We start from the raw sequence: 27,657 nt of genomic DNA on the forward strand, positions 1-27,657 counted from the left end.
GAAATCAAGTAGAAAATCAAATCAAATGCACTCATACAGGGTATGCAATATACAACTTTTCATATATTTAGACATCGTGATAAAGGCCCAAAAAGTGCTCAAAATTAAGTGGTTAGTAAATTTTTTTTTTACAAATACACGCGTTTCAAAAAAAAAAAAAAGAAAAAAAAAAAAGGAAAAAATAAGTTCTTAACAAACAAGAGAATTGCAGAGGTAGTTGAACAAAGAGACATTTCAAAATGCCACAAAAATTCAAACTGCTATGATGCACTCATTTTCCATTATCTACACACCTTTTTCAAAAAAGTTGGACACATTTACTTAAATATCTGCCATGGGCCGTTTGAAATACCCAACCCCGTTGCCAACGTGTCAAACTGATGAGTTTAAAAAAAAACAAGAGCCGAGGTTTTACAAGCGCACGAATCCCAAATTTATTCTCACAAAGGCATCAAAATGTAAGAAACAGGTGGACAAAAACTTCCATTTGACAAGTCATTTCCACAGTAAAAAGGGACATTTAGCTGTTTAAATTACAGATTTATAATTAGTGGGTGCGAAACGGGTATAAAAGCCAAGCTGTTGAGATGGTTTATTTATAAAAAAAAAAATAATAATTTTACATCGTCTGCATTAAGCAGCAGGGCGTCTTCAGAAGTGTAGCTCTCTGATTGTTCATTCTGTTCAGAATTCTTTCTGAAGATCTGAATAGTGGAGAAAGACAAAGCAAACATAAGAAATATATATATATATATATATATATATAATGCTCAAAGTGTGCTCAATCTCTGTTGAATTTACCACAACTTGAACTCACCACTTTTTCGGAGAAGCTCTCCTCTCCACGAACGAGCCATTCCATCGAGGAACTGATCAAAGTACTTCACATACTTGGCCAAGCTGGTTCTTTTGTAATCTGTGTGGGAAAGTAATCTGTGAGCCCACTGGCAAACAGTTAACTTACATTTACAACCACAGATCAGAAGGCCATGTTTACGGCTGCGTGTCATTCCCTCTCCTTTAAACTACAGTCTGTAAACAGCTGGGAACTGTCAGTCCAGCAGCCGGACTGTTCTGCAATAAAGCCGTGCTGTTTGGGACCAGTTGGGTCGGCTGGTTGTTCTACAAAGCTATCATCACCTTATTGTGCGAGAAGAAGAGTAATCTGCAATATCTGCACAGGGCGTGCGGCCCGTTTTGACTGCTATCGAAACACAATTTCAGTTCAGCTTTTGTCATTTCTGTCAGCGTTCGGCACCTCTGATCCTCCGCTTCTCTGCTGCGTCTCTCTCGTTTTCCTTCTCCTTGGTGTCCTCGGACTTTTCTTCTTCTTCGCCTGCCCTGGGCCGATCCAGCTCCTCACAGGTCAGACTTGAATAAACAAGCAAATAAGAGTTACACCTTCACTTTGTTGAGGATCCCACTGCACGCACAGATGGACACGAGACATCAAAACGCCGCTCACCTGATTGTGGGCACAGCAAAAGGGTCAAACCTGTCCAATTCTTTGAGGTCCATGGGAACAGAGATGCGCCCTGGACAGGAACAGAAATAGCAGAAGGGTTCAGATGGTGGTGCATTTACGCTGCTCCCTTCATTCACATTGGGTTACCTGCTCATTCCATACATCCTTTCATTCTGAAGGCTGGTGAACTTCTCCCATCCTTGAAGTTTGCTCACCTGTTTTGGGATGGACACTGAAAGGGCTTTTCAGCAAATGGTTCACACCTTTGCTGACGTTCACATCCAGCCGAGGGTAACAGTACTGCAACATGATTTCATTTTCAAAGTACTGGCCCTTTTTGGCAGAGCCCTGGCAGAAGAAATGTTGCCGTCATAAGTCATTCTGTTGTAATGTGTAAAAGCTGGCAAAAATGGCTGAAAAGGTTTCATTATATCACACAGATATGACCAACCTGTTTGATTCTGGCGTGATCTTTGACCCTTTCCCAGCGGCTCTCTGGATTCTTCTCTTTTTTGAATTCTTGCTGTAATTCTTTTCTAACATGTAATGAACAAATTAAGGTCAAGTAATTGTGCACGTTTTTTTTTGTTCAATTCTAAGACAGACATTTACAAAAAAGCTGTTTTTTCAAGCTGATACTGGTTCCAACTGTGAGATTATCATGCTGTATATTGTGTAAAGGATATCTTCGGGTATGAGAGAGAGCACTTTGTCTACGGACTCCTTGCGGCCCAGTATGTCCTGGTCCTGTAGCGCGTATTGTGGAAAGTACTTCTCCACCACTTTCAGAGATGCTCTGTTATGATTAAAAGTACGGACACTTAGTAACAGCAAAAGCCACAGAACCAAAAGCCTCTTTCCCATGTGTGGTTCCTTATCGCCACAAAAAAAAAAAAAAAAGATATAGGTTAGCGCACAGCTGGTCCTCCTCCTAATGCACAAATGCCAAACAGAGGCGTGTCAGTCCCGCATCACTGTGTGCTCACACACATCAAGCCTGTTAGAACCGTTAGAGTGCTGCATATGTGGCCTATCAGCAGCTGACTGACTTGGACCCCTCGCTCCGCCTCCATGCTGTCACGCAACACAATGCGCAACGAAGGCTCATCAGTCCCGGGTTGAAAGAGGCCGAACAGATGCCAAAGCAGTCAAAGCAAATACAAACATCTAAACAAAGTAGTACCTGATAGAAGGGTGAATTGGATCCGTCAGCACCACTTTCTTCACCGTCTCCTCACCACCCTGTGAAACAACAGTAATTAGAAGGTCCCACCTCAAAGATCAGCTCTTGCTCATCATCAAAGGTGTATTATCATGCGATGTTCTGCAAGAACCAGTAAATAACCATTTTCATCGTGGCGTGCAGCTACTTGATGGGGTCTTTAAAAAAAAACAAACAAAAAAAACAAAGCTCCACGCGTATTATTTAGCCTTAACAGGGATTTGTTTTATGACTCCCTCCATTGCTTACTCATACATGTTTTTATACTCTTTATTTTAATGGTGTACTTGTGAGCTGTTCTTGGTGGCGCCGTCACAGCTGAAATCAAAGCAGGAAAAGATCTGCGTTGTGCTGGAGTGAAACGAAGCTTTCAGTAACAAAGAGTCCAGGGCAGCTGTTGTCTGAGCTGTCACATGTGCTCCTTCGCTCTCTGCAGTTCCCCGTTGTCTGGCCTCCCGTCGGCTCGAGCCAACTTTCAACCAACAACGCTGCGCTGGAGGACAGCGCATCTGTCCATCTCCATTGAGAAAAAAAAAAAAAAAGGCTGTCTGTGGAGACTGAAAGTGGCGGAGACAGATTCTTCTAAGCAAGGATGGGTCGTCACCATCAAATTCAAAAGAATATTAGGGATGGGCAAATATTAAATTCTTTAATCGCATGATTTCCTGATTGATTAATCACGATTAATCACATTGTTCAATACAATAATGAATTCAAAAGTAGTATAAAACCCACTTTTATTGAAAATGTACAGTCATATGATCGAAGTACGCCGGTGTTAAGACGATTCAACATTGCAGTGCTTACAAAGAACTTTGGCTCTGTCGACTGCACCGTCTGGAAGAACTTTGAAATAAAAATGGCCATTTAAAAGTTCCGTAACCTTCTCCATGTTTGTTCAGCTCGCTTCATCTGCCAGTCTTTTCTTTTCTGACTGTTTCCTGTGAGCCGCAGCAGTAAGCAACATACTAGGGTCGCTCACGATGGACTTTTTCAAAATAAAAGCCTGTGAGCAACAGCTGTTTACAAAAAAGTAATAAACTGAGTTAATGGGAGACAAATAATTGTCGGCGATAATGAATTCATTACTTAACGCAAAAATAACACGTTAATGTGCCCGGCCCTAAAGAACATATATATTTCTTGATTGAAAATTACAAATAACCGTTCCCTCAAGCTCTACAGAGTGTAATATGATTAAAAGGAGGGAAGAAAAAACGAGGGAAGTCTGGAGAAATGTCAGCACCTAAAGGCCAAAGCTGAAAACTACTATCAGATGCACATGACTTTCGAGACCTCAGGAGAGGGTTTATAAACTCAGAAATGCTGAAACTACACCGACACTTCTAAATACAATGATGCTGCTCAGTGAAGAACCAGAGGAGGTCCTCTGTGTTTGGACAGTAAATGCTAAAATTAATTGACAGATTATAGAACTTTCGAAAACTCTGCAACTTTCCTTGAAACATAGCTCAAAGGCTTGAAATTTGTTACCTTGACCAGGCTGAGGTATTCTGCCACAGCAGAGCGCGCCGCCGCGGAGAGCTTCCTGGCGGCTTCATCGCACACCCAACAATGCACTCCTCTTCTGCCAGAATAAACCCACAGCAGGTGCTGAAAACCAAAGTCCTCTGGAAATAATAGCAAAAAAAGATCTGCTCGAAACCGATTTGAACATAAAATGCAACAGAGGCCCGACGCTTGATCAGCAACATACCTCGAAGAGCTCTATCCAGGATACGAATAGCGATGGTCATCAACGTCCAGCACTTGGGGCAAATATCTGCGGCACTGCAATGAAAGTTTGGAAATACTATCTCAGTGATTTGACCGCAATTATGTTCTGAACACAAACCGCTGTTGGGATTTAGTTACTTGCAATTAGAAACAAATAAACCACGTGATTAGTTTTACCTGCAGCAGCTTCGAACGTCATCGTAATCCGTCATGTCGATGTCAAAGACGAGCTCCTTCTCCAGAGCCTGGAAGCTGCCGGACTTCACAGTGTTGTGTTGATTAGGCTGAGGGCGACAAACGGTGACAACATTTTTCTACGTGTCCGCAGCGGTGCACAAACCCTTTCGAAGCACCGGAATGAAGTCTTACCCGGTGACTGTACACTGCTCCAACGTCAATCTTGTAAGGGTTCATCTTCTGCATTTCCTTCTCCAGCTCATTCTGCGTGCTGAAGGACTGGTAGCGCACGTATATGTCATCTCTGAGTGTGAAGGAGAACTCTCTGTTCTGAAAGTAGTTTTTCTGCACTGAGGATTTTAAAAAGAAAAAGAAAACACACACACATTAGTCCCTTGTAGTGTTGCTGGCTCTTTGAGACATGAAAGCAACCAAAACAGACTACGTGGAAAAAGTATGTAAAATGTAAAGGTCACAAGAAACTTGGATAAACACATCTTTGGTTGAAGGAGACAAACGTAACATACATGCATTACTGTAGGTATTCACGTTCATGTAAATGTAGAACACTGAATGCAACATTTTCATCTTAAAACATTAATATTTGCCAGATGTTATTTTGCACACAGTTAGTTTTGACTTACAGATCTACAGGCTGATGTGACATACATTTATCAACAACAGAGAGCAGAAGGGTTTAAAGATTTTGCGACGTCAACCGTCACAAACACCCAGATCTTACACAAATGTCACTTGGTTCCCAAACATTAAATTATGATAGATTCACCGGTCTTTGTTTTGAGGACACTTACCTCCTCCGTAGTTCAGCCAACGGTAATACTGTGAGAAGGGGAACAGCCGACGATAGTAGAGCGGTAATAAGTCTGGCAGACAAGCCGGATCGTAGTCTGAGGACGGCATTGTGTTATAATAACTGCTCTGATGCCAGCGTACGGATAGGTGAATATATCACTGTGTCGCTAGCTAGCTCAATCCACAGGTTCAGTTTGGCGTTTGAGGCTGAGAGTAGCGCGGGAAACCGCTGAGACAACACCAGACCCAATGACACGAGGATAAGACAATGACGTCACCACAGTCAGGAAATGTGCTGGTAAGTGCCAAAACAATTCCCAACATTCGGCTTTCCATTGGATTTACCAGAAAGGAGCGTAAATATTGGTGTCATTAGTGAGCGGAAGCAGAATTATGTAATGTCAATGATGTCAGTTAGACAGTTATTTTCGAAGCTCTCTCTACCCTGTAATATTCGTCCTACAACGACTAAAGTCGGAAGTGACGTCATAAAAGGGAGAATTATGGGAAGTGTTGTCGTTGTAGAAAGGGAGCCAATATTTTCGCCCCCTCACGCAAGCGAAAAGACACAGAAAATACGGACTAATAGAATATCAGAGACATTATCCCCTACAGCTATATTCAGGTGATATCTCTGTACATTTTGAGATGTACGTTCATCGAGTCACCCGCCGTGAGCTGGAGTCGAACCTGCGATCTGCCGGACAAAGCCATGACGCTCCCCCGAGCGATCAGAAATCCGATCGCGATTTCTGGTCATTGTATTGATTATTTTGTGTGTATTATTAAGAAAATGACTTTAGCTTTAGGGTAAAATGCCCACAGTTTCAAGTAATGCTTATCTATTTATTGTTATAATATAAATAACATTGCTTTAGCTTTAGGATTATATGCCCCCAATGGCAAGTCATTCTTGTATTTATTATTATCATAATAACAACAGCAAAAATAATAAGTGTGCCCTCAAAGACTGATGCCATAGAAATGTAATGTCATTGTACTGATTCATTCTTATTATTTTGTGTTTATTATGAAGAACATTGCTTTGGCTTTAAGATCACATGCACCCCAATGACTTGTAATGTTTATTTCTATAGAATGATAATAAAATAAAAAGTGTATCTTCAAAGACAGTTGGACAATATGGAACTTTTTTTTATGATATACAGGCTTAGATGTTGGTACAATCAGATTTAATGTATATCAACATATGTAAAATAAACAAATATTTAAAATATACACACACTTCAGAAAAAAAACTAAACATTATACAAGGAACTATACATACAAGCACACAATATATACAAGGAAAACAGTTAAGAACTTATTTTGCTGCTCTCTGTTCTGCCAGCCACTCTTCAAGAGATTTTCCATTTGAGGCACGTGAGCAAAATGTAGCATTGCCATGACGACTGTGTCCAAACTCCTTAGTTTTTGGGTGCCCATTGTAGCCAACTCATCTGATATACTTCCTCTTCTGGACTCCACTCTCCTCCACAAGAGCCTGTTCCTGTCCGTGTACCGGGACACAGGAGCAGCAGAGGACAGGATAAGTGGAGCTGGGCCTGTACTGGTAGTCGAGGCACCTGCGATGACATGGGCTGTGCAGTGTCTGGTGCCGTGGGGGCAGGTACAATGGGGCTATCGGCCTGGCTGCAGAACAGGAGCCTGTCCTTCCAGATTTGGAGGGAGGACAAACTCGTGCCTTGGGCCAGATGTGGAGGGAAGGAGCCCCAGTTTCTCCTTCGGTGGTGGAAACTGGTCAGGTGCCAGAGGAATCGGGTTGGTTGGAGCCATTCCCTGAGAAAGGACACTCGTCTCCTGACTATTCTGAGATCCTGGACCTTGTCGCACCTAACGATTCCATCTGGGGCGATGACTGCTCATCTTGTACATCAAGCGAACCAAGCGGGATACTTTTTTGAGTAGCACTTGCACCCCAGGTACTCAGTGGCAAGGTCATACCATCCGTCAATGGCCAACACCTTTCGGTACAGCCCTGCTGCTGTTAGTCTGTGCTTACCACAGGCTGGACGGTCACAGACGAGACGAAACGGCCACATCTTCTGGGGCATCCATGAAAAGACTGGCTGACAGAAGAACTGGTCAGGTGAGGCAGGAGGCTGGGTGTGAATGAGAGGGAAACAGACAGCAAAACAATGTTAGGATGATTGTTGCATTAGATAGTAATGTGCCATAAATGCAGCTTAATGATGCCCACAGATATGAAACATGCACACAGACACAGTGACTACCATTCTAATCATTAGAACAAATGTCCAACGTCCTGTGGGCTCAGAGGGAGCTAAAGCGTGAATGAAAGGAGCATGCAGTGTATCTGTGAAAAAAATGGCATGAAAATTCAGGTGATAGTTTTATAATAATACTTATTTTTAGTGCTGTCACTAAACATTCTCACAATATTTGCATTTGTGTCATAGGGCATGTTAGAGTTTTTAGTTGTTATCTCATGATATACCCTGTTTTACAATTATATTCCTGTGCTTTTATTGCACTCATATGCTATACCATAAAAATCATGTGTGATCATGTATGGATCTTATACTGCATTAGTTCTAATCATGTGATGATGAAATGTGTGTGTGAGTATGAACAAAGGGAGATGCTTCATGACAGAGTTTAACTGAGTTCAAACTACAACGCACAATGTCTGATTCAAACTAATTTGTAGATGTATCTCTTAGAATGATTATCGTCAAGGTCTCACACTCTGAAGTTGCAGATGTGTCTCTTTTTGTTTTGTAAAGCTCTTCCCCTTTTCTTATCACTGAATAAAACCAGGCTGCTGCAAAGAGGGAGTCGGAGATAGTTGTTGGTTGCTTAGACACATACACTTGTGGCTGAAGCAGCGACGGCTCTCCCCTTTTGCAAAAGCTGAACTTTATATTGATCTCTTGTGTGGTTCTTTCTGTTTAAGGTGGGACTTCGTTAATAAGAACGAAAACCCTATCAGGGCACACCTGTATTTAACAGTGCTTCACATTGCGCTGCAGCAGATACCAGTTCCTCATCATCATCCTCAGAAGTGCCTGAAGAACAAATGTTAAAACCATCAGGCCTACTGTTAACAACACACAGAGACAAATGCTCACAAGATGATGCGTACTTACCAGAAGGAAAAGCTGCCGTTGGGCCAAGTGTTCGGTGGAAAGCGGCACCATGGTGCTGGAGATGAAAACAAGTGGACAAATCTGTGTAGCCACCACCTGTGGCTCATTGCAATCAAGTCTGCTGCTTGCAGTTTGGGTTTCGTTCGAGGTCAGTATGTAAAAACCACAACATGCAGCTCAGGCTGTCAGGACAAGGACCGTGCTCGTTGCCCACATTAGTGCACCAGGCAGTAAATGAACGCTGCTCAATGGTAAAGCTGCACATGTAAAACTGCTGTAGGGGAAATTCAAAATTCAAACTTCCACTCACAGGCTTTAACTGGTGATGTCGGGTTCTTTGTCAGCTGTAAGGGAGACAAATATTTGCCCCATGCCAGCAGCACTTTCACAGTGGCTGTTTTCCATGGACCAGTTTGGATTAGTGCAGAGGAAGAGGCTGCAGATAGAGGTTGCAGATGTAGGCTGCAGATAGAGGTTGCAGATAGAGGATGCAGATAGAGGTTGCAGATAGAGGTTGCAGATAGAGGTTGCAGATAGAGGTTGCAGATGAAGGTTGCAGATAGAGGTTGCAGATAGAGGTTGCAGATAGAGGTTGCAGATGAAGGTTGCAGATAGAGGTTGCAGATAGAGGTTGCAGATAGAGGTTGCAGATAGAGGTTGCAGATGAAGGATGCAGGTGGAGGTTGCAGATAGAGGTTGCAGATGGAGGTTGCAGATGGAGGTTGCAGATGGAGGATGCAGATGGAGGCTGCAGATGGAGGCTGCAGATGGAGGTTGCAGATGGAGGCTGCAGATAGAGGATGCAGATGGAGGTTGCAGATAGAGGTTGCAGATGGAGGCTGCAGATGGAGGCTGCAGATGGAGGTTGCAGATGGAGGTTGCAGATGGAGGCTGCAGATAGAGGTTGCAGATGAAGGATGCAGATGGAGGTTGCAGATAGAGGTTGCAGATGGAGGTTGCAGATGGAGGTTGCAGATGAAGGATGCAGATGGAGGCTGCAGATGGAGGCTGCAGATGGAGGCTGCAGATGGAGGCTGCAGATGGAGGTTGCAGATGGAGGCTGCAGATAGAGGTTGCAGATGGAGGTTGCAGATGAAGGATGCAGATGGAGGTTGCAGATAGAGGTTGCAGATGGAGGTTGCAGATGAAGGATGCAGATGGAGGCTGCAGAGGAAGTGGAGGTAGATGTCCGTCTCTTCAAGACATATACCTTGAACAAGGCCATGCAGGTGTTGGGCCGGACACCTGCTCTAACCAGGTAATTAATGAGGGCCTGGGCCTCCTTGCTCTGGTCCTCATAAATCTCCTTCATGGAGCGGCCCTTGAATTCTTCAAACTCCTCCATCAAACAGCCCGGGTGTCCAGTTTCCCATGCTTTAGCCTGTATGTCCTGCTTCTTCCTAAACTTCTCCAGTTCCTCTGTCATCTCTCTGATTTGGGAAGTGTACTGCAGGAACAGTTGTTTATTTTGTGATAGTTCCCTGTTCTCTTTCATTTGAGATACTATGCAGTAAATATAGTGTATAGCCAAGACTGCTCTCCAGGAGCCATACTAATCTCTGGCCTTGGTACATAGCCAGTACTAAAAAGTCAGTTTGGTCTCCACCATGGCCAGTGACAAAAGTCCTGGCCTCTGCCATCACCTCCTCTTTGAGTTTAGCACTATCAGCAAATCAGATGCGTGGATTAACGCCACATCACGCCAACCCCTCCCAGGACCATGGAAAATGTCATTAGGCTAACTTTCAATACATACATATAGTATAACTGTCCATATGGGCTTTAATGCACGCAGCATAACATCATTAAGGCCGAAGAAAATTGCTGTGAAATGTATTAACTGTACTCTGTAACTGTAATGGCCACTTATTCGCGTTGTATGGTAGGATGACAGCAATGTTTTACTTCTACCTATCCATCCATCCATCCATCCATCCATCCATCCATCCATCCATCCATCCATTCATCCATTATCAGAAAACAGCGCTTCGCTCATAATTCACACATAATCATCCCCATATCAAGCAATATTTTAAACTTTGTATATTTTGCATTTGATAGTAAGTTTAGCGACAGCCTTTGCTATTTATTTATCACAGAAAAGCTAAGAAGTTAACGTTCAATAACAGAATAAAACACGACTTACCTTATAGATGGAAAGATGAGAACTGCCGGTCAACGGAATTCCGCAAAGTGTGCCAGAGAAGAGGGAGGAACCGTGATTGGTCAAAAGTAAGCCACAGGGAAACGTGATTGGCTAATGTGGGTTTACTTTGGGCTTACTTTGGGTTTACTTTGGCGAAATTGACGGGACACAGTAAGAGAGGAGGCAGGGAGCCGATCTTTCCGCTCGTCTCGCCAGCAAAAAGACCCAAAAAAAAAAAGAATAAAGAAATATCATTGACATTATTCCCTACAGCTATATTCAGGCGATATCTCTGAGCATTATGGAACATTGTTAGTTGTATGTTAATTGAGTCACCTGGCGTGAGGTAGATGCGAACCGGAGATCTGCCGGACAGAGCTATGACGCTTCCCAGCGATCAGAAATCCGATTGCGATTTCTGATCATTGTATTAATTAATACTTATTCTGTGTGTATTACTAAGAACATGGCTTTAGCTTTAGGATTCTATGCCCCCAATGACAAGTAATTCTTATCTTTTTATTGTTATTATAATAATAATAGCCATAATAATAATAAGACTGATGCCATAACAGTGTCACGTTATTGTATTTATTCATACTTATTATTTTGTGTTTATTATGAAGAACATTGCTGACTTTAAGATCACATGCCCCTCATTGGCTTGTAATGTTTATTTCTGTTTCTGTGTAATGATAATAACAATAAAGTGTGTCTTCAAAGGCTGTGGGACAACATGGAGCTTTTTTGATGATGTCTTAAATGTTGGTACAATCAGATTTAATGTATATGGACATATAAGTAAAATAAACAAATATTTAAGAATCAAGAGTCTTTATTGTCTGTATATGAGGCAATGAAATTTTAATAAAACACTGAAGTGAAACTACAGAAAAGTAAAAAACTGTACACTAAGTAAAAAAAATAAATAAGTAAAAGCATAAAAACTATATACATTCTATACATGGATATACAATATTTACAAGCAAAACAGTTGTAATTTATTTTGCTGGTGGTCTTTTCTCTTTTAACCACTCTTCAAGTGTTTTTCCGTTCGAGGCACGCGAGCAGAATGTTTCATTCCCGTGACGGCTGTGCCCGAACTCTTTTGTTTTGGGGTGGCCACACTGGCTACAGGTGTTGTAGCCGACTCCTCTGACATATTTCCTTTTTTGGACTCCACTCTCCTCCTCAAGAGCCCGCCGGCGCCTGTTCCTCTCTGTGTACCGGGACACAGGAGCAGCAGGGGACTGAATTAGTGGAGCTGGGCCCGCACTAGAAGTTGAGGGACCAGACGGTGTCAGTACCAGTGACACAGTTTTGACTGGATTAACGATGAAAGTGCCAAACTGTGGTGACATGGGCTGCGCAGGGTCTGGTGCCATGGAGGGTAAAATAGGGTGTGCCTTGGTGGCAGCAGCGGGCCGTCGGCCTGGCCGCAGAACAGGAGCCTGTCCTTCCAGATTTGAAGGGAGGACAAACTCATGTCTTGGGCCAGATGTGGAGGGAAGGAGCCCCAGCTTCTCCTTTGGTGGTGGAAGCTGGTCGGGTGCCAGAGGAATCGGGTTGGTTGGAGCCATTCCCTGAGAAAGGACACTCTTCTCCTGGCTCTTCTGTCGCCATTGAAACCTGAGAGAAGACCATTTTTTGTTAGATATGTATTCATTAGAGAACTATTCAGTCAATTTGAGGTGAATAATGTGCCTGACCTACCACTGAATGAGTGTCCTCTGATTTAGCTCAACGAGCTGGATCATCGTCTCAGCCAGGACCCCGGGACTGCTAAGCACTAAGTCCTGGATGTGGTGGTAGTCGCTCAGGATCTTGGACCATCTGGGGGTGAAAACTCCAGCCTTCTTGGTGGTAGTCTTGTGCAAAGTGCACAGCCTTATGCACATTGCCTCCACCAAGCGGCTGTTTTTTGTTTTCTGTACAGTTGAGTCGCACTGTTGCCCATTGTCCTCTCCCTCATCATCCTCAGCACCCGGATGTCACATGAGTATCTAAGGAAAATAAAGAGTGTAATGTCTAAAGAACAACACAAATGTAAGCACCTCATAATGGTTGACATTCATTATGAATACCTGTATGTAAGCAAAGCTGGAAACTGGCTCCGGTGGCCCGTATCCAGCTGGCCTAAGATGTCCTCAGACCAAGCGGGATACTTTTTAGAGCAGCGTTTGCACTCCAGATACTCAGTGGCAAGATCATACCACCCATCAATATCCAACACCTTGCGCACTGTTTGGTACAGCCCTGCTGCTGTTAGTCTGTGCTTGCCACAGGCTGGACGGACACAGACGAGAGGAAACAGCAACATCTTCTGGGGCATCCATAAGTAGACTGGCCGACAGAAGAACTGGTCAGGTGAGGCGGGAGGCTGGGTGTGTATGAGAGGGGCCTGAGGAGGATGCCACCAAAGCTTCAGCGGGGTCACTAGCTCTGGCTTGCCGGTTCGTGGGTTGGCCTTGAATAACGTGCGCCGAATCCACTCCTGCTGGAAAGATGGAAGCTGACCCTTCCAGTGACTTGGGAGCTCAGCTGGTGGCTGATGAATGACAAGACCTGGTATCGCTGCTGGTGGAGGATCGGCACAGGCCTCAAGGTGCACAGTGGCTGCAAGAGCTAATGAAGGAGAAGTGAGGCAAACAGGCAGCAAAACAATATTAGATTGACTGTTGCGTTTCATATTAAGATGCCATAAATGCAGCTAACAAACAGGCGCCATGCAGAAATACTACAGAAAGAAACTGAAAAAAATGGTGTTAAAATGCAAAAAAGCCAGTGGAACTTTTAGATGCAAGAAATATGAAGTAAATACAGCTGAATTTTAAATGAAATGATGTTAAAAAGTTACAATTAAATGAAATAGAGTAAGGAAAATTATGCAAAATGAATTCAGTCGAATTAATGATGCCCACAGATATGAAACATGCACACAGACACTGTAGTGACTACTATTCTAATCGTTAGAACACCGAATGTTCACCGTCCTGTGGGCTCAGAGGGAGAGGGAGACAGAGGGAGTTAGAGGGAGCTAAAGCGTGAATGGGAGGAGCATGCGGTGTAACTGTGAAAAATTCAGGTGATTGTTTTAGAGCACACGGATGTGCAGAGTTAAGTTGAAGTGAGCAGGGATAAGCAAAATAACAATACACAGAGACCTTTGTACATCCTTAAGGTTTGGAAGAAGTGCACTCAAAGAATGCATCCCGGTTGATGTGATATATTTCTGTATTGTGAAGAAAAATATATTTAAAACGTAGAAATTTTCCACAAAATAATGCTTTTTAGTGCCGTCACTAAACATTCACACAATATTTGTGTCATATGCCACACCTGTATTTAGCTGTGCTTCACATTGCGCTGCAGCAGATACCAGCTCCTCATCATCATCCTCAGAAGTGCCTGATGAACAAATATTAAAACTATCAGGCCTACTGTTAACAACACACAGAGACAAATGTTCACAAGATGCTGCGCACTTACCAGTAGAGAAAAGCTGTTTGGTCGGGGGTTTGGAAGGTGGTGGTAAGGGACACTGTGGTGCTGGAGCTGAAAAAAGTGGACAAGTCTGTGTAGTCAAGTAAAATGGTAAAGCCACACATGTAGAACTGCTGTAGGGGAAATTCAAACTCCTACTCACAGGGTTAAACTGGTGATGTCAGCTTTTTTGCCAGCTGTGAGGGAGACAAATGTTTGCCCCGCGCCAACAGCGCTTTCACAGTGGCAGTTTTCCATGGACCAGTTTGGAGTCCTGGTGCAGAGGAAGTGGAGGCTGCAGATGGAGGTGCAGAGGAAGTGGAGGCAGATGTCCGTCTCTTCAAGACATATGCCTTGAACAAGGCCATGTTGGTGTTGGGCCAGACACCTGCTCTAACCAGGTAATTAATGAGGGCCTGGGCCTCCTTGCTGTGGTCCTCATAAACCTCCTTCAGGGAGCGGCCCTTGAATTCTCCAAACTCCACCATCAAAAAGCCCGGGTCTCCAGTTTCCTGTGCTTTAGCCTGCATGTCCTGCTTCTTCCTAAACTTCTCCAGTTCCTCTGTCATCTCTCTGATCTGGCAAGTGTACTGCAGGAAAAGCTGTTTATTTTGTGCTAGCGGGTTTTCCTGTGCTCTTTCCTTTGAGATACTATCCACTAAATATAGTGCATAGCCAAGATTGTGCTCCAGGAGCCATCTAAATCTCGCAGCATAACATCATTAAGGCCTAAGATAATTGCTGTGAAATTTATTAACTGTACTCTGTAACTGTAACCGGCACTTATTCGTGTCATATGGTAGCATGACAGCAACGTTTTACTCCTACCCACATGTTACCTGTAACTAGCTACATTTTTCTAAACACAACTGTCAATATTTGAACATCTCTCCTGGCACTACTCCATCTATCCATCTATCCAACTACCCATCCATCCATTCATTCATTCATTCATTCATTCATTCATCCGTTTTTCGGCTTTCATAAAACAGCGCTTCGCTCATAATTCACACATAATCATCGCATACTTTTAACTTTTTATATTTTGCATTTTATGATAAGTTTAGCAACACCCTTTGCTATTTATTTACGGTAGAAAACATACAGGTGTACATTCGATAACGGAATGAAACAGGACGACTTACCTTAGCGATAGATAGAGAGACGAGAACTGCCGGACCGCAACGCTTCAAAATATGACGTAGGAGAGAGAGGAACGGCGATTGGTCAAAAGTAAGCCAGCAGAGAGAAGAACCGTGATTGGTCAAATGTAAGCCCAAAGTAAGCCCAAAGGGGGAGACGTGATTGGTCAAAAGTAAGCCACAGGGAGACGTGATTGGCTAATGTGGGCTTACTTTGGGCTTACTTTGGGCTTACTTTGGCGAAATTGACGGAACTCAGCAAGAGAGGTAGCGGGATCTGCAACCCGCATCCTCCAGCTTTTTATTTTTATTTCTATAAATGTTAAATTATTTTATTATTTTTGATCGCTGGGATAGGTTCCAGCCTCCCCGCGACCCGACCGACAGATTAAGCGGGTATAGAAGATGGATGGATGGATGTGCAATATGTATTTTGGGGGTAATGCGCCGGATCTTAACCTGTGACGTTAGCACCATCTTGTGAGAAATGTGCCCTTCTCTTACCTCCTCGTCGGATATTGTTTTATTTGGATGAAGGCTGTCAAATTTAGTGGAGAAGGGAGGAGATGATGAAGGAAGAATTACATCTTCTGCAAAAAATACATTTTTGTTGCCTATATAAGTTTTAATACAGGACTTAGTTTAGGGTGATATACATGCAGCAGCAAAATTGTCCTTTTTAGCATAGAAAAATGTACAGTACAGTTCACATGTACAAAACTGTGTGTGAATGACTCTATATCCTCTGTAGAATATTTCAGTCTAGATTTGACCAATGTGGCTATTGTAGTTTTCATACAGGACCTAGTCTAGGGTGATCTATAGCCCATAAAAGCAGTGAAATGGCCATTTATGCACTCCCTTTAAAATGTATTTGACTTCAACTTCGTAGTTTCAGAACAAAAAGAAAAAAACTTTTGTAGAAATACATCAAGTATCAGACTTAATTTCCATGTAATACATTTTTATGACGTCTTCAGTCATAAAGTTGTTGTTTAGAACTTTTTTTTTTTTTACTCAAAACAGATACGACAGATACGCACCCAACTGTTTTTATTTTTTATTTGGAGCTGTACTTTGTGCTTTTCGCCTTTAGAGGGCAGTACAGCTTCATAGCAATATTTTCAATCTTGCCACACTGGCTCACATTTAAGGATTTTTATTACAGTGCGTCAGCTATCATGGGCCTACAGTAAGCTTAGCAAACGTTTAGGTTCTAGATGAGGCAAACAGGACACTTTTTAAAAACTCTTTCAGCTAAACTGGTCATATATATATATAGATATGTATGCACTGTGCCTCACTTAGACACAGCTGTAACAACAGATTGCAAAGACAGCGTTGCTTTGACATTTGAAAAGGGCACTTTTGCTTTCAACACCAAAGGGTGAACCACTTTGCCCCTTTTTGTCCTGCCCACTGGTCTGTGTGGCTCATTCAGTCTAGTGGCAACACTTCTGATAACTGCATAATGTTGAAGTCTCACTGTTGTGTTTTCAGGCAGTAAGTGAAGTGACACTGTTCACAGAAAAGGTTGAGAGCTGTGCAGTGATCAGAGCACTTGTCAGTTATGGTACAACTAATATGAAACCACTCTCCCCCTTTTTGCTATGTACATCAAACGTGACCAGCTCTGTGGTTTTATTAATTTAGTCTCATCTTGTGAAATGTCTCTCAGTATGTCCGTGTCATTTTGTCTTCATAGCAGAAAGGAGAAAGACATTTTAAACGCAGACCCTTTGCACCACATTAAAGTAGAATTCATTTACCCAAACTCTGCCTTTCAAGCTCCTGATGTAAATCCTTTTTATGCATGAGTGACAGAACAAAACACTTACATTTGCACCTAATTTCTGCTTTTTCCACCAGTGTCATATAGTCAGGACTTCACTCCACCACTGCACATCACTCGGCTGCTAATGTAATACGGTAGAATACAGAAAGATGCCTGTATTCTAGATTGATGGTCATTTACTAGTTTCCCACCATGAAGCATTAGTGAAGTGCCACATTCAAGAGTAATTAAAAGCCAAGAATTTTCAATACATTTCCACCTCATGATTGCATTTTGTTATGCTCTTTCATCATATCCTGATTTACATAATGCAAGGCCTCTGAACCTCAAGTTACTTGAATTATGCAAATTGTTTCACTGCGGGGCATATTGGATGTGATGGATATTTCCGGTTTTTTTTTTTCTGTTCTTCAAAAACTGTTTGAATAAGATTAAGGTTTTGCCTGATTTCAGTCAGAACAGTAGACTCCTTACGTTCTGTTTCCAGTAAGTTTGGTGAAGTGGACCGATTTCATGATCAGGATGTAGGCAAATTTTGGATGAATCCAGTCTCCCTCCCCGTCTCTTTCTACTAACATTCCCACTTTATGTCAATATTTGAGGTGCAAGATATCGCGCATTACGTACATCCATCCATCTATTTTCTATACCCGCTTAATCCAACTCAGGTCCGCGCTCAGCTGTCATTGGGCGAGAGGCAGGGTTCACCCTGGACAGGTTGCCAGTCCATCAGAGGGCCACACAGAGACAAACGACCATGCGCTGTCACACTCACTCCTAGGGTCAATTTCAAGTCACCAGTTAACCTAAAATTGCATGTTTTTGTGGGGTGGGAGGAAGCCAGGGAACCCAGAGAGAAACCACACATACACGGGGAGAACATGCAACAGAAAAGCTCCAGTCGGGAGTCAAAACCTCTTGCTGTGAGGCAACGGTACTGACCACCACACCACCGTCCAGGCCCACATAATATACAGTGGCTTCTAATTTGTAGCATCAGTGAACTGTTATAATCTATCTATCCACTGACCTATTATGCACACACCACAACACTTAGTAAAGTCACAAACACTCAATCAGCATTAAATGTCAGTGGGACAAGTTAGGTAAGGTGAAACTAGGGTAACTTTCAGCTGTGCATATGATAAATCTGGGTCATACTACTGCCAGGTGCCCGTGGAGCACGTTGGCCCACACTATAGGTCATCACATTAGCTGTACACAAGGAGTCGCATTTTAAGGGATCACACAAAAGTCACTGCATCTTCAGATCACCATCTCCGAGCGTGCCACCATCTCCCAGCCCTGCCACCTTTCATCAGGAGAACACTGGAGACATTTAGGCCAGTAGAAACCTCTGTGAAAAGTCTGCCATGATGCTGAACACATTGGTGGCTCAACAAATATTATGGCTAATCATCATTACCGTTTCATTGCCAGAAATGTTTACACAGTGAAAGAATGTACAATATTCATATTTACTCAGATGTTTGCTGAGGTTAAGATGAGAAAGTTGAATGTGAAGGTGGTAACAGAGCATTTTACAACTGGTTACAATGTAGCCATCTGTTATCTGTTTGGCAGTTGATGCAAGCAGTTATGGCTCTATCCCACTTATTCTGTTTACTTGCAACTAAACTGAAAGATAAAAAAAAAGGGCATGCAAAGAAATACATACAACCAACTGCACTGCAGCCTAATTATTGACATGATCTGCAGGCAGAAGGAGGTAGAACACTGCCCAAAAAGTTTCCATTAATCACATTTTCCTGCTGAGAGATACCTATGAGTATGTGTTTCTGCCGCTGCTCTGAACAGAATTAGAGTCAGACTTATTGAGGGGAAACAGAAGCTATTTCCAGGCAGAGGGGATGACACAACAAAAATCCCCACATTCATCCTGTCACTGGTTAGTGTTTAGTCAGAGTACACAAAGTAAGTAAACACTGCATTTATTAGGTTTATTTGTTTTGTTACCGAGCGTCTCCTTACTGTAGCTCCACATTCAGCATTCAAGCATGACGCTGGTTTCAGGCTCTTGGTCAAACGGTTTCTTTGACACTCATAGGGCAGGGTTGACCTTAACAATTTCTAAATAAAATGCAACTGAAGAGTTGAACGATGAACATAATATAAAAAAATTCAAATAAATAAAAATAGTTTACTCTAATGCCACTGCTTGTGGTTGCCAGGGAAGAAGAGAGTAGAGTAGTGTCAACATTACATAAAAAGGAAAGCAGAAGAAGAAAAAGGTGTAAAGTAAATACACCAATGTGGCGTCTGCTTTGTGTTTTTCCCATGATGTCATACAAAGCTGATCTCCAGTCATAGTGATCAGCTGTTCTTCAGTTTCTTCACTCTCCATAGCCATGTTGTTGTGAAGTGAAGATGGCAAATGAGAAGAGATTGTATGAGGCTTCTTAAGTTTTCGCTGTTTGCTTTCTGTAATCCTTGCCACCTCCCTTCTGCTGCACTCATTCTCTGTGCTGAACAGCCAGTAAGAGAGAGCTTTCATATAGAGAGACACAATGCCGACTCCACACCTTCAATCAGCTGCAGTTGAACGTTGATTGGAGTCCCACAACAGTGACGCGAGTACACACCCAAAATACAAGAGACAGATGTTAACCAACGCTCCAGACGTGCCTGATGGACACGTCTGGAGATTGTTGTATAAGGCCTCTAAAGTTAAAAATATAACTTAAAAATCAAACTTTGGAGTTACAATATTACAGTACACACATTTGGACACGGGGAAAAAGATGCATCCTCTCATTCACTTTGTTTCACGTTTCATGGTGTGTTCAGGGCGCTCGTCACCTCAGTAAAATCCCGTCTACGGCCCCCACCTTGTAATCAGTTGATGCCTGCTGGGAAACTTGTCTGAGGCACGTATAAGGCTACTTTATACGTACATTCTGTTTGCATAGCATTTTAATACAGCTCAGGGGAAATAGAAACCTATTCAGTTATTTTACACATTGATATTTAAACAAACAAAAAAGTAAGGTATGGGTTATTGATGAAGTGTGATGATTAGTTAAAAATCAAACTGCTCATAAGTAAACATACTTAAAGTTAAAATGGTTTTGAATAATCAAAACTAACAGTTTCAATCATTCTATTCATGCATGTTATCGCTGTAGCTACTATTCCTTTCAATTATTTTAAAAACAGCATTAATTATTCTGAAGTTTGGACTACAAACGTAGTCAGTTTAGTCAGTTTAAATTTAGATTTTTTTTAAACTAAGAATTCATCCAATATATCCACGAACCAGGACATTTATTTGTGTAAAATGCACAAACAGCCTAATAGTCATGAGGTAACGTTGAAACATGCGATACTTTTTTTCTGAGGCAAAGGACCTGAATATTTCCTCCGGCTCAGTTGATAAGATGGGTTCTCGTGCACAGATACCGCCATGCAGCTCGCGCACTACGCAGCGCTCATTGGTTGGCGCGACAATATAAAGTTCCGCAGTGACTCCTCCACTGACTGCTGCCCATCCTCACGCGCTCGCCCTCAGACCACAGGAGCCTCCACGGACCCGACTCACGGGAGGAATTACCGAACTTTAGCCGCATAATAATTACCTCTGTTCCATTTATCTTCGCCATGAAGGAGAGGAGACTCACCCAGCCTTTCGTAGCGAGGTGTAAACTGGTGCTGGTCGGAGACGTCCAATGCGGTAAAACAGCGATGTTACAAGTCTTGGTGAAGGACTGCTACCCAGAGGTAAGACGTTGCTGCTCACATCCAAAGTCTGCACGCACTTTAGTGCCGACAGTTTAAACTGCAGCCCAGAAAGATTCACATTTAAAATTAAACATTTGGAGAAAAGATGGCTGCGTTTCTTTTATTGATTAAGAATAACAATCCATATATCACTGCGTACTTTTTGTTAGGGGTTCAGGATATGTTACACTGTATGAATCTGTTTATTTTTCATATTTCTGATTTTTTTTTATAGATTACTAGCTATTTTGAGCATTGTCATTATTGTGTAACATATGGGAGTATTGGCTTTGACAGTCGCAGTAAAATATTTCTTTTCGTGCAAAAAACTTTACAACCCATAGTTCAACATGCTGTTCAGATAGTTTCAACTTGGAATAAATACACCTGACGTACTGTACATAATAATATATGACCCTACACAAACTGGGTTGATTTTTAAATGGAAAACAAACAAAAAAAAAGAATAACTGTAATCAGAGACTGATACAAAACAGTCCAACTCAGTTTTTGTTTCACTTTCAGTAGTTATCACAGGTCATTTCTTGCAGATATTTGTTGCTTTCACTGGTGACGCATCACATCAGGTAATGAATAAGTAATGATTTCTCTCTAAGCCTGTCCTCCTGTTGTCCACTTCTAGACTTATGTCCCCACTGTGTTTGAGAACTACACCGCTTGTCTGCAGCTTGAAGACCAGCGGGTTGAGCTCAGCCTTTGGGACACATCAGGTGAGCATTCAGCTCTGACATCGTCGTCACTGGGTTTTACAGAAACTGCGCCTTGTGCAAGGCTGTGATCTCCGCGCCTCCTCCGTCTTTGAGTCAACAGCCATTTGAATCTCTCTCCAGGCTCTCTGTGCTGAGGTTGAGCAATGAGCTAAATTGGCCAGTTTCGGTCTCGTATTGAAGGGACTGACCGTCGGAACTCGTCATAATGATTGTAAATGAAGCCGCGTCTCTTTTATTGTCTCACTTTCACACGTTCAGACAGACGCCGCCAGTCCTGTTCTGACGCAGTCACTTCCATTTCTTTCTGCGAGTTAAAGAATAAAACCCTGCGATTGACTCGATTTTCTGGATTTCCCCTTATCTGTCCATTCAACTGTCCATTCAACTTAAATATACCCAGATGTGAGACTCAAAACTCTGAATACTTCACATTCACAATGATAAAGATTCGAGAAAAGGAAGTAAATGCTGAAAGTGAACTTTGAGATGATTGAAAACGCTCAACTTGGCGTTTAATCAACCTTTTTTTTTGCCATTGTTATGGTCCTTGTATGGGTGTGGCGTCTGTGGACTGACTTTTACAGTTATTTTAATGAGAGGCACGCATAATCAGTTATTTGCTTTGTTTACTTGTTTAGATTAAGTTAATGAATAGTATTGACCTAATCAGAGGGCAAAGCTTAGCAAGCGCGCCTCATTTCCCTGACCTGTGACCTCGTTTTGAAAGAAGTCGTACATCAGCGTGACAAAAGACCTGCATGTAATTTATTCAAGAGTACAAACAGAGCGCATTGTCTTCAAACGTGGAATTTTGCTGCGATGTTAAACTGAAGTAAGAAAGGGGTTCGAAAAAGCCGGGACTTTGCATACCACATGACCTCCCTATCCTATAGGTGAAACGGAACGATAATAAAAAGCACCCAGTCAGCCCTTCTCTTAGGTTTTTGGATCACTGTGTGAGGAGGTGAATTGCTGCAGCCCACTGACCCAATGATACAGGAGAATTACAAAACTGGATCAATCTGAAATGAACCCATCCAGGGCAGCATGGTTCTCTTTCATAACAGCGCCCGGCTGACATTAGAGCCCGAGGCTTTGTGTTCAGAGGAAGTTGAGCAGTGCCAGTTGGCCTGCAAAGGGGTTTTTTCACAGTGGAGGGGGGGTGCCTTGTCCATGCTGGGGGTGGAAGTCTGCAAGTGTGTGTGTGTGTGTGTGTGTGTGTGTGTGTGTGTGTGTGTGCGCTTACAGTCGCTGTGAACAGAAGGCACAAGTGAGGGATGCTGGGAGAAAATGTATGCTTGACCTTCATCGCTGCCTTATGGTGCGTGTTTGTGTGCTGCCTGAAAAAAGAAAAAAACCAGCGTTATGTAACTGAAATGTAGGTTTGTGTGTTTGTCTCCCACGGAGTAAAAAGCTTTCTGGACAGTCACCCTTTCTGGAAGGAAGCGTTGCATAAGAGCGATTTACATTAGCAGCGCAGAGGTATGCACGCAGTCCTCATCAGTTTGGCCTTTTATTTGTATTCTTCTGCTTCCGTGTCTGTCCCTAAGCTTTTTGGGGGCTACAGATAAAAGTTACCATTAAGGTTGATTTTTCAGTTTTCAGACTTATTTCACAATTAAACAAAGCCCAAGTTAGCATCTTCAGACGTCTTTGCTTCATGGGGAATCCAAAAAAAAAAAAAAAGTGACGCCCAGAGGCTGGAAAATGAGGATATTTGAAATTCTTTGCTTGAAATATAGTCGTTTATTAAAGTCTGTCGGCTTTCTATCAGTCAACTAATGGTTTGCATAGAAACGGAAAGGTTTCGCCCGTTTCCTCGCTGCTCTGCTGCATGCTCGCTCCGGTTTATGTTCCATCTCTCATCAAGACAAGTCTGATCTTTCGCCCTGTGCGTGATGATGAGAGTACCCCCCCCCACCTTTTTTCTTTTTTTGTGACTGCAGTTAATTTCAACAGACGAGCTCGTGTTTGCTCAGCTAAAAGGATTGTGCGTGCGTGTAGTTGTGTGTGTGTGTGTGTGTGTGTTCAGGCAGGGGACTGCTGATGCGTGGGAGGTGGTTGGAGTTAGAAGTTGTGTCCTCTTTAGATCTGTCTGCCTCCTCTTTCTCGAGCCTTACATCACCGCGGATGGTTGTGAAATGTGCTTTGATTCCCACAAAGAGAAATGCTATAGATAGAGAGGTCTTGTATAAGTAGTCCTACTTCGCAGAGTTAAGTCCAAAATGTAGACAGGTTAAATAACCAGTGAGATTTATTTTGGAAAACATTTCATTAATGCTCCAGGAGACTGCCGGATTCATCAGGACAACATGATTGTTAGTTAGTCCCAGTGGGACGCTAACAGAAATATCTGTTCCTGGTATAATTGCATCCTCTTATAGTTGCAAGGAAAGCTTTTTGTGCACATTTGGCCCTCGAGAACAGGACTAGGAAATTAAATCTTTAGTGTTTTTAGGTGAGGATTGATTGAGTGGCAGAAGGAAGACAATAGAGAGCGGACATCCTGTCATTCTGTTTTTAGCACAGGAGCCTTCCTGAGAGTTAAAAAAAAAACACACACATTTGTGCCATTTATGGAAACATTTCCTTCAGAGTTAACTTTCTCATAACAGGAATGTGTGATTACGTGTGTGTGTGTGTGTGCTAATGGTCTTGTTTCTTTGGATGTGTGGGGTCTGGAAACTTCTAGGCACCAAAATGGTGGACCCAACAAATTGAAATGGTTTAACTTAAACATTCGGCAACCTGAATGACTTCCTGCTGGAGGCAGGAGGGGAAACAGCAGGTCTTTCTCTGTTCAGCAGCTTTAAAACCCATACCTTGTTTGTACAATCTAGATGAATTTGAGTGCGTACCTTTTGCTAAACGAAACCTATACCCTGTCACTTTCCCCGTTTCTCCAGGTTCTCCATACTACGACAATGTTAGACCTCTCTGCTACAGTGACTCGGATGCAGTGCTGTTGTGCTTTGACATCAGCCGACCGGACACGGTAGACGGTGCGCTGAAGAAGGTATGAGCTGCTGCGATTCCCTTTAGGTGGCGGCCTTCTCGGTTGATGATCTGCCCTCCGTCGTTCAAATGATAGTCGGGTGACAACTCTGGTTTCCTCTCTTTGCAGTGGAAAGCAGAGATTCAGGACTTCTGCCCGAGCACTCGAATCCTTCTCATAGGCTGCAAGACAGATCTGCGCACCGACGTATGCACTCGCATGGAGCTGTCCAATCAGAAACAGGCTCCGATCTCCCATGAACAGGTTTGTTCCCTGATTGTTTTTATTGACAATAAATAAATTGCATCTAAAAAGCTGCACTTCATCTGATACTTACCGGTATTTTGTAGGGCTCGTCCTTGGCCAAGCAGCTCGGAGCTGAGGCTTACCTGGAGTGCTCAGCCTTCACATCAGAGAAGAGCATCCACAGTGTTTTCCGTACGGCGGCTCAAGCTTGCATGAACAAACTCCAGCCTGCCAGTAAACCCACCCCGGTCCGCCGCCTCTCCAAAAGACTGCTACACCTGCCCAGCAAGACGGAGCTCCTCTCCTCCACCTTCAGCAAGGACAAGTCCAAAAGCTGCTCCATCATGTGAACACAGCTGAAGGCATATTGGGGAAGGGGGGGGGAGAATGAAAGTGAACTCTACTGTCGCTGGTTCAGTGTGCAGCATCCTCCCTAAAGTCCTGTCAACATCTTTCTAAAAGCTTTTCTCTATTCATCTCTGCTAAAAGAAATGATTTGGTGTAGAATTTAACGGCTCCTGTACCAGCAGAGCATGACATGCACTTTAAGGTGCAGACCCACATAAAAGTTGCTGCGAATCCACTCGAATAAGGTCAGCACCTTCTTTTTTTCCCCCTCGCAGGAGGAAGTTGTAAACACTTCATTTGACTGCATTAAAGTGATGAAACCCATTTGAACTTCTGATGCTAGTGCCCTTTCCCATCCATCTCTCTGTCTGAGCGTCTGTTAAAGGTCACAGTATGGGCTGAGCGACGGGATGAAACGTAAAATGTGACAGTGACGGGCAGCGATATCTACAGGAGTGCGGCTCTGGGAATTTTAAAACGCTGGTCCTTGAAGGAATGATTCCCCAGCTGATCCCTCTCTGTACTTCATTTGGAAATTAAAGCTGACAACAGATTTAAAAAAAAAAATGTAAAAAATAAAAGAAGTGGAGGGAAGGGTTTGACAGTGTTCATTTGCAAAAGGTGGTGGGAAGACAAACTGAGAGCCCATCTGAAGGAGTGCAGTGTGACTCAGCACTTGTATGAGCCACGAAGCCGACGAGGGCGGACGCACTCTGCTAAAGATCCTGCACATGCCTTTGTTTGGAGTCGAAAATGAAGTCATTCTGTCTTGGTCTTTGATTGATAAAATGTCAGGGTATCAACAAGCTTTGTGTCTGAATTCTCTTCCTCATCAATATTGGAAGGGATTGGGCCTTTTGAATAAATATGTGCTCATTATGCTTCACACGCTCGTGATGCAGGGCTGAGGGAGTGTTGCACACAAGTATAATAACAGTCCAATCGATAATGCAGAACCACACGCGGCGTCTTTACCTTCTTCACGCTCTTGGCACCCAGTTTGCCGATCATTCACATTCTCAGTGAAGCCTTCTTGCAATAAGGCGGTGGGGAAACCCAGCACCACTGCTCTTTCCCAAACCTGTTCTTCTCCATTACAATTGCATTCTTTAAATCCAGCCTCTTTTTGACAGAGGTGACAGAATCTGAGGCAGGGTCGTGGTTTCAGTGTAACTTTTTTTAAGTTGTAGATTCCACGGACAACGTGGAGTAAACAGTTTGACGTGTAAACTGGGCGTTTCCCTTGAAGCTGAAAACAATAATTATTAATATGTGCATTAAGACTAAATGCCCCTGTGAGGAAACGGAGGGAGAAAGATGAATCCCTCAAACAGGCTGGTCCTGTCTTCCCGTTTTTAAATTTTTTTATTTCTTGTTTGTTTGTTTTCTTTAATTACCATGGAAAATAGGATTTTCTACGCGTGGCTGTCACTGGTGTTTTTTTTTTTTCTTCTTTTTGTAGCTGTTGACGTTGTGCTCACTGGAGTCGTCTGGCATTAGCGGCTGTTGACAGCTCAGCTAATGGAAGACTCGATGATTTGTAGGTCTGCGCCACGAAGCTCGGCAATGTGCAGAACAGTGGAATTGAACGCGTTGCCTAGCAACTGTGGGAGCAGGGGCAGTTCCTGTCTCTGACGGAGGAAAGGATGGCACTCGGAGAGAGGATGCCTCACCTGTTCTTTGTAGCATTAGAAAGAAGCTGATGGAGGCGATGGCTGGACATGGAAGGGAGCAGTGGACTGTTCAATGTGTTGTTGTGGGTTCAGAAGACCAGACGCTGGCGGCAGTCGCAGGTTGTGTGTTGGAAGCAACACCGAGTCTTAAAGGTGTCTGTAGCACCGCTGCAGTCATCATTTCCCCTCGCAGAGCTGTCTGGAGTTGTTCCACAAGTTGCTTTTTGTGAAATATACACAAACCGTGTCTCCCAGTTTCTCTTGCTTGTTTTTGTAAATATTCTTCTTCATGAAGCTGTTTATTTAGAAAAAAAAAAAGAAAAAATGTCCCTGAAGTAAAACAACATGCTTGTATAAAGTAGCCTGTTGTGGCTTCATTTGTTGACTGGATTCTTTGTTATTGCCATACTCTCTTTAAAACCTTTTATTTAAATAAATATGCTTGAAGTTAATTTACAAGCGAGTGTTTCTTTTTGCAATAATCTGACCATGAAGTTTATGAAGTCAAGTAAGGTTTATGCTATTGTTACCATAAATTGGCTTGACTGGTCTTTGGAGTCTGTGCCATGTACAACAACCTTGCGTACTAGGTTCGAAACCCATCCAAAAAACCCTTTAACGGGAAGAAAAAGGAAAAAAGAAACCTTGGAGTGCAGGGTCGACGGACGTGCATTAGATGTGTTTATTGATCACTGATTACAAAGAGCTACACATAAAGAGGGGAATACCAACTTTATGTTAGACATTTTCCAGTTAAGATGTAAATTAAAAAAATCTGTTTAACACTCATCAGTGTTGTTGTCAGACCACCTAAA

At 42.9% G+C, this 27,657-nt stretch overlaps 2 protein-coding genes and 1 long non-coding RNA gene across 3 annotated transcripts; 1 reads left to right on the forward strand and 2 right to left on the reverse strand.

The window, feature by feature from the left end:
- Positions 1–419: 419 nt before the first annotated feature.
- On the reverse strand, positions 420–5,773 carry prim1 (DNA primase subunit 1). Its single transcript, XM_072366697.1, has 13 exons — positions 5,414–5,773; positions 4,794–4,951; positions 4,602–4,708; positions 4,405–4,478; positions 4,182–4,318; positions 2,649–2,707; positions 2,152–2,261; positions 1,917–2,008; positions 1,681–1,813; positions 1,466–1,535; positions 1,259–1,371; positions 818–916; positions 420–704 (listed from the first exon to the last, which is right to left on the reverse strand). The coding sequence occupies exons 1-13, from the start codon at positions 5,520–5,522 to the stop codon at positions 685–687; spliced, it is 1,281 nt and encodes a 426-aa protein (XP_072222798.1). The 5' UTR covers positions 5,523–5,773; the 3' UTR covers positions 420–684.
- Positions 5,774–12,991: 7,218 nt separating this feature from the next.
- Positions 12,992–14,111, reverse strand: LOC140272329 (uncharacterized). Its single transcript, XR_011907913.1, has 3 exons — positions 14,031–14,111; positions 13,856–13,923; positions 12,992–13,316 (listed from the first exon to the last, which is right to left on the reverse strand). It is a non-coding gene; the product is annotated as an uncharacterized lncRNA (long non-coding RNA).
- A 6,464-nt stretch (positions 14,112–20,575) lies between these two features.
- LOC140272022 (rho-related GTP-binding protein Rho6-like) lies at positions 20,576–27,301 on the forward strand. Its single transcript, XM_072367328.1, has 5 exons — positions 20,576–20,849; positions 21,493–21,580; positions 24,487–24,596; positions 24,705–24,839; positions 24,926–27,301. The coding sequence occupies exons 1-5, from the start codon at positions 20,730–20,732 to the stop codon at positions 25,169–25,171; spliced, it is 699 nt and encodes a 232-aa protein (XP_072223429.1). The 5' UTR covers positions 20,576–20,729; the 3' UTR covers positions 25,172–27,301.
- Positions 27,302–27,657: the final 356 nt, after the last annotated feature.

This window comes from Leuresthes tenuis, unplaced genomic scaffold (genome assembly GCF_036924035.1).
Source record: "Leuresthes tenuis unplaced genomic scaffold, fLeuTen1.0.hap1 SCAF_16, whole genome shotgun sequence".
Classification (NCBI taxonomy): Eukaryota; Metazoa; Chordata; class Actinopteri; order Atheriniformes; family Atherinopsidae; genus Leuresthes; species Leuresthes tenuis.

Excerpts from the sequence above, each read along its gene's own strand:
- prim1 (XM_072366697.1), bottom strand. The coding sequence starts at position 5,522 with ATGCCGTCCTCAGACTACGATCCGGCTTGTCTGCCAGACTTATTACCG. Across the intron at positions 4,709-4,793 it reads GAGCAGTGTACAGTCACCGG|CCTAATCAACACAACACTGT; the intron begins GTAAGACTTCAT and ends TGTCGCCCTCAG. Across the intron at positions 1,536-1,680 it reads CAGTGTCCATCCCAAAACAG|GGCGCATCTCTGTTCCCATG; the intron begins GTGAGCAAACTT and ends GTTCCTGTCCAG.
- LOC140272022 (XM_072367328.1), top strand. The coding sequence starts at position 20,730 with ATGAAGGAGAGGAGACTCACCCAGCCTTTCGTAGCGAGGTGTAAACTG. Across the intron at positions 21,581-24,486 it reads CAGCCTTTGGGACACATCAG|GTTCTCCATACTACGACAAT; the intron begins GTGAGCATTCAG and ends CCGTTTCTCCAG. Across the intron at positions 24,840-24,925 it reads CTCCGATCTCCCATGAACAG|GGCTCGTCCTTGGCCAAGCA; the intron begins GTTTGTTCCCTG and ends GGTATTTTGTAG.